This window comes from Dichomitus squalens (genome assembly GCF_000275845.1).
Source record: "Dichomitus squalens LYAD-421 SS1 unplaced genomic scaffold DICSQscaffold_125, whole genome shotgun sequence".
NCBI classification, from domain to species: domain Eukaryota; kingdom Fungi; phylum Basidiomycota; class Agaricomycetes; order Polyporales; family Polyporaceae; genus Dichomitus; species Dichomitus squalens.
Window position 1 is genome coordinate 1 of NW_006767007.1, and position 3,713 is coordinate 3,713.

General features: G+C 52.9%; 1 protein-coding gene across 1 annotated transcript; it reads left to right on the forward strand.

Moving 5' to 3' along the window:
- Positions 1-1,043: 1,043 nt before the first annotated feature.
- On the forward strand, positions 1,044-3,455 carry DICSQDRAFT_73320 (uncharacterized protein; the record flags this gene model as incomplete). The annotated part of the gene is made up of 3 exons (XM_007371583.1): positions 1,044-1,292; positions 1,347-3,042; positions 3,097-3,455. The coding sequence occupies 3 exons, from the start codon at positions 1,044-1,046 to the stop codon at positions 3,453-3,455; spliced, it is 2,304 nt and encodes a 767-aa protein (XP_007371645.1).
- Between the last annotated feature and the right edge of the window lie 258 nt (positions 3,456-3,713).

Consider the following 3,713-nt stretch of genomic DNA (forward strand, 5'->3'; position numbering starts at 1 on the left):
GATGCCATTGATGCGGTGAAGACGTCCGACTCCACGCGATGTGATGCACCCCCACACCATAACACTTCCTCCACCATGTTTGACCGTCTTCTTCACGTTCCTGTCCAGGAAAGCCTCCCCATCTCTCCTCCGACACCACTGCCTCCCATCCGAGCCAAAAAGATTGAATTTCGACTCATCTGAGTAGATGACCAAGCGCCACTCTGCATCGCCCCATTTGCTGGCCTCCTCCGCCCAGGTTCTCCGCTGCGCCACAACTGAACGGCTAAGGTACGGCTTCTCCCGACGTGCTCGTCCATGCAGGCCAATCTCAGAGAGACTCCTCTGGACAGTGCGAGGGCTGACGGTGGGGAACAGCTGTCGCTGGACATCACTTGCATCACGAGCCGTACCCCTTGCCAGGAGGATCTCAGCATGACGAAGGTCACGGGGGGAGAGGCTGCGAGGGCGGCCAGGCTTTCGGGGGCGGAAATAGACGTCCTGGGCCTTTTTGACTATCTTGTAGTTCCGTGAGGCTGTGGAAGCATTGAGGCCGAGGATAGAGCCGATTTCACGGAAGGACTTTGGCTTGCCAAAGCGGGGGTCACGGAAAGCCAAAATGCGAGCACGTTTGCTGGGGGTACACACTGTCATAGCAACAGGCGTGTAGACAAGGATCTTGTGAAGCGAGTATTAAAAGGATATAAGCGTTAGAGGTCGTGTCATCGAAGATGTTGAAGAAGAGTTGCGCCGGTGCCCAGTGCCAGCGCATACCAAATTAGCGCTGAAACATGTTTCTGGCCAATTGTGTAAGCATTGTATTGGAGTTGATATTTATCATCCCAGCACTATACTAAGGGACTCATAGGAATGTATATAACTGCATTTATTCAGTGGTACACTTTGTAGATACGGCGGTACAGCAGGATTTCGGTCGCACGAAGCACCGGTGCACTATTTTCGGCAGTCACTGTATCTCACAATATGCAATACAGACCCGCAATCAGACACGGCCTTCTTTCCATAACAAATACACTTACTTACAACGCATCGACGAGCTTCCCATGGGTCCCGAATGGGTCTGTGATGAGTGGGAGGTTGAGGGTGATCTTGTCGATGAAAATGGTGCGCGCAAGACTGAAGAGATCAAACTGTGGCGACGGGATCCTGTCGAGTGTATCCGCGAGCTTCTCGGGAATCTGGTCTTCAGAGCGTTCATCCGCTATGCTCCAGAGAAGCTGTTCACCAACCATGAGGGGGAGGAGAGAATATACGATGAGATGTGGACGGCGGATTGGTGGTGGGATGTTCAAGTACGTACACATCAGTTGCGCTCAAACTTGAGTGTTCAATCTCACAATTCTTAGGGCCTTCTTCCCGCCGGTGCCACCGTGGCTCCTGTCATCCTGTCATCTGACAAGACACAGTTGTCGCGCTTCTCCGGAGACAAGCAGGCATGGCCTGTCTATCTAAGCATCGGGAATATCGCGAAGTCCGTCCGCCATCAGCCGTCCAAGCGAGCGACCATCTTGGTTGGCTACATACCTGTCACGAAGCTTGAATGCTTCTCCAAGGGTAAGAGACGATCCCTCGAGGGATATCGACTCTTTCATGAATGCATGAAGGCGATCCTGGAACCACTTACTGTGGCTGGGAAGGCCGGTGTCGAGATGATCTGCGCTGATGGAGCTCGCCGTCGTGTCCACCCCATTCTTGCAGCATATGTGGCGGACCACCCGGAGCAATGCCTCATCTCAGGGTGCCAAGAGAACTTCTGTCCCAAGTGCTCCGTGCACTCGACGGCGCTGGGTGAGCCAGTGTACTCTGTAATGAAAGACCAGACATTAGTATGGGACTTCATACAGGAGCAAGCCCGCGGCGAGAGGTCTTTCGAGTTCAAGGAGCTAGGCCTGCGACTCATTGATCCCTTTTGGAGACACCTACCTCATTGCGACATCTTTTCCTGCATAACTCCTGACCTCCTTCACCAACTTCACAAAGGCGTCTTCAAGGACCATACTGTAGCTTGGGCGACTTCCTGCCTTGAAGGGGGAGCTGAACTTGATCGCCGCTTCAAGGCTATGCCCTCACACCCAGCTCTTCGTCACTTCAAGCATGGCATATCACTCGTTTCGCAGTGGACAGGGACTGAGTACAAGCACATGGAGAAGGTCTTCATTGGCGCTATCACTGGCGCCTCAGACCCAGATGTCGTTCGCGCTGTGCGCGCTGTTCTTGACTTCGTGTACTATGCTCATTTCGAAGCTCACACTGAAGACTCTCTCGCGCGCATGGATGCTTCCTGGGCCACGTTCCATCAGCACAAGGCTGTGTTCGTGCGCGAAGGAGTGCGCGATCATTTCAACGTTCCGAAACTTCACTCAGCTCTCCACTACGCGCTCTCTATTCGCAGGCTTGGCACCACTGATGGCTACAACACTGAGCAGTCAGAACGACTACACATCGACTACGCAAAACGGGGCTACGCTGCCTCCAACAAACGCTCGTATATTCAGCAAATGACCGTCTGGTTGAACCGTCAAGAGGCTGTGAGCCGGTTCCAAGCCTTCCTCGACTGGGCAATCTCCGCACGCACTCCTCACAATACCTCAACCTCACATACGCTGGAGGGCAGTGATGGTGATGTAGACATGGAGGATGAGCAAGCCGCTGCGGCCATGGGTGATGGAGTACCTCAGTACGTGGTTGCCAAGAATCCTGGTCTGCGGAGTGTTACAGTGCAGCAGCTTGTCCATGACTTTGGTTGTACCGATTTCGTACGCGCACTGGAGGAGTACCTCCGAGATGCCTCTCGGAGACGTGGTCAGCAATTGCCTGTTGCAGCGCAATTCATCTACAGCAGCACGCGCTTTGCGGTCTACAAACGTGTATCTGTCTTCCTCCCCCCTATGCGTCAAGTTTCGCTACTTCCAATCAAGGATGTCATTCGCGCCATGCCTGCTCAGTCCTCTCGCCCACTACGGCCAGCTGTACCTGCGCATTTTGACACTGTCTTGGTCCAAGAGCATCCGCGGAATGCGGACTCAATCAATCCACTTGAAGGTACGTCTGTGCACCTTGAGAATACTGTTCAACTCTTATATATCTCTTTTGCAGGTCTTCGTGTCGCTCGTATCAGAGCCATCTTATCCCTCCCTCTTTCATATGGAGAGAACCTCTCAAGAGACCCCGTTGCCTTCGTGGAATGGTTTACACCATTCCGAACACAGGACCCGGATACAGGTATGTTTCAAGTGTCGTATTCTACACGTAACCATCGCCGGCGAGTCTCCATGATTCCTATCACCCATATTGTGCGTAGCTGCTATCTTATACCAAAATGGGGTAAGCAAGTAGATACAACATGGATGTCTGCAAATGTCCTCGACAAGTGCACAAAGTTCTTTGTTAGCCCATACTTACGACACCATGACTTTGTACTGTATAGATACCTGTATGATCGATATGCATCATAGGGGACGTGCTAAAAGTGGTGTCGAAGAGTGCAACAAACATCGAACCTCGCACAGGTTCTGAGTCCTCCCGAGGTTAGCGGGCGTCTCGCGAGGCTCCGGAGCGCTCTCAAGCTGTGCACAAAGCTCTCGCGAGGCTTGCGAGCACGCGCGAGCGGCGCAGGGAGCTCTGGAGAAATACATTTTTCCTGATGTTCGCAATCGCATTCAATGGAGGCATGGATGACTTGGATGGTGACGCAGTAGCGTCAGACACTGATC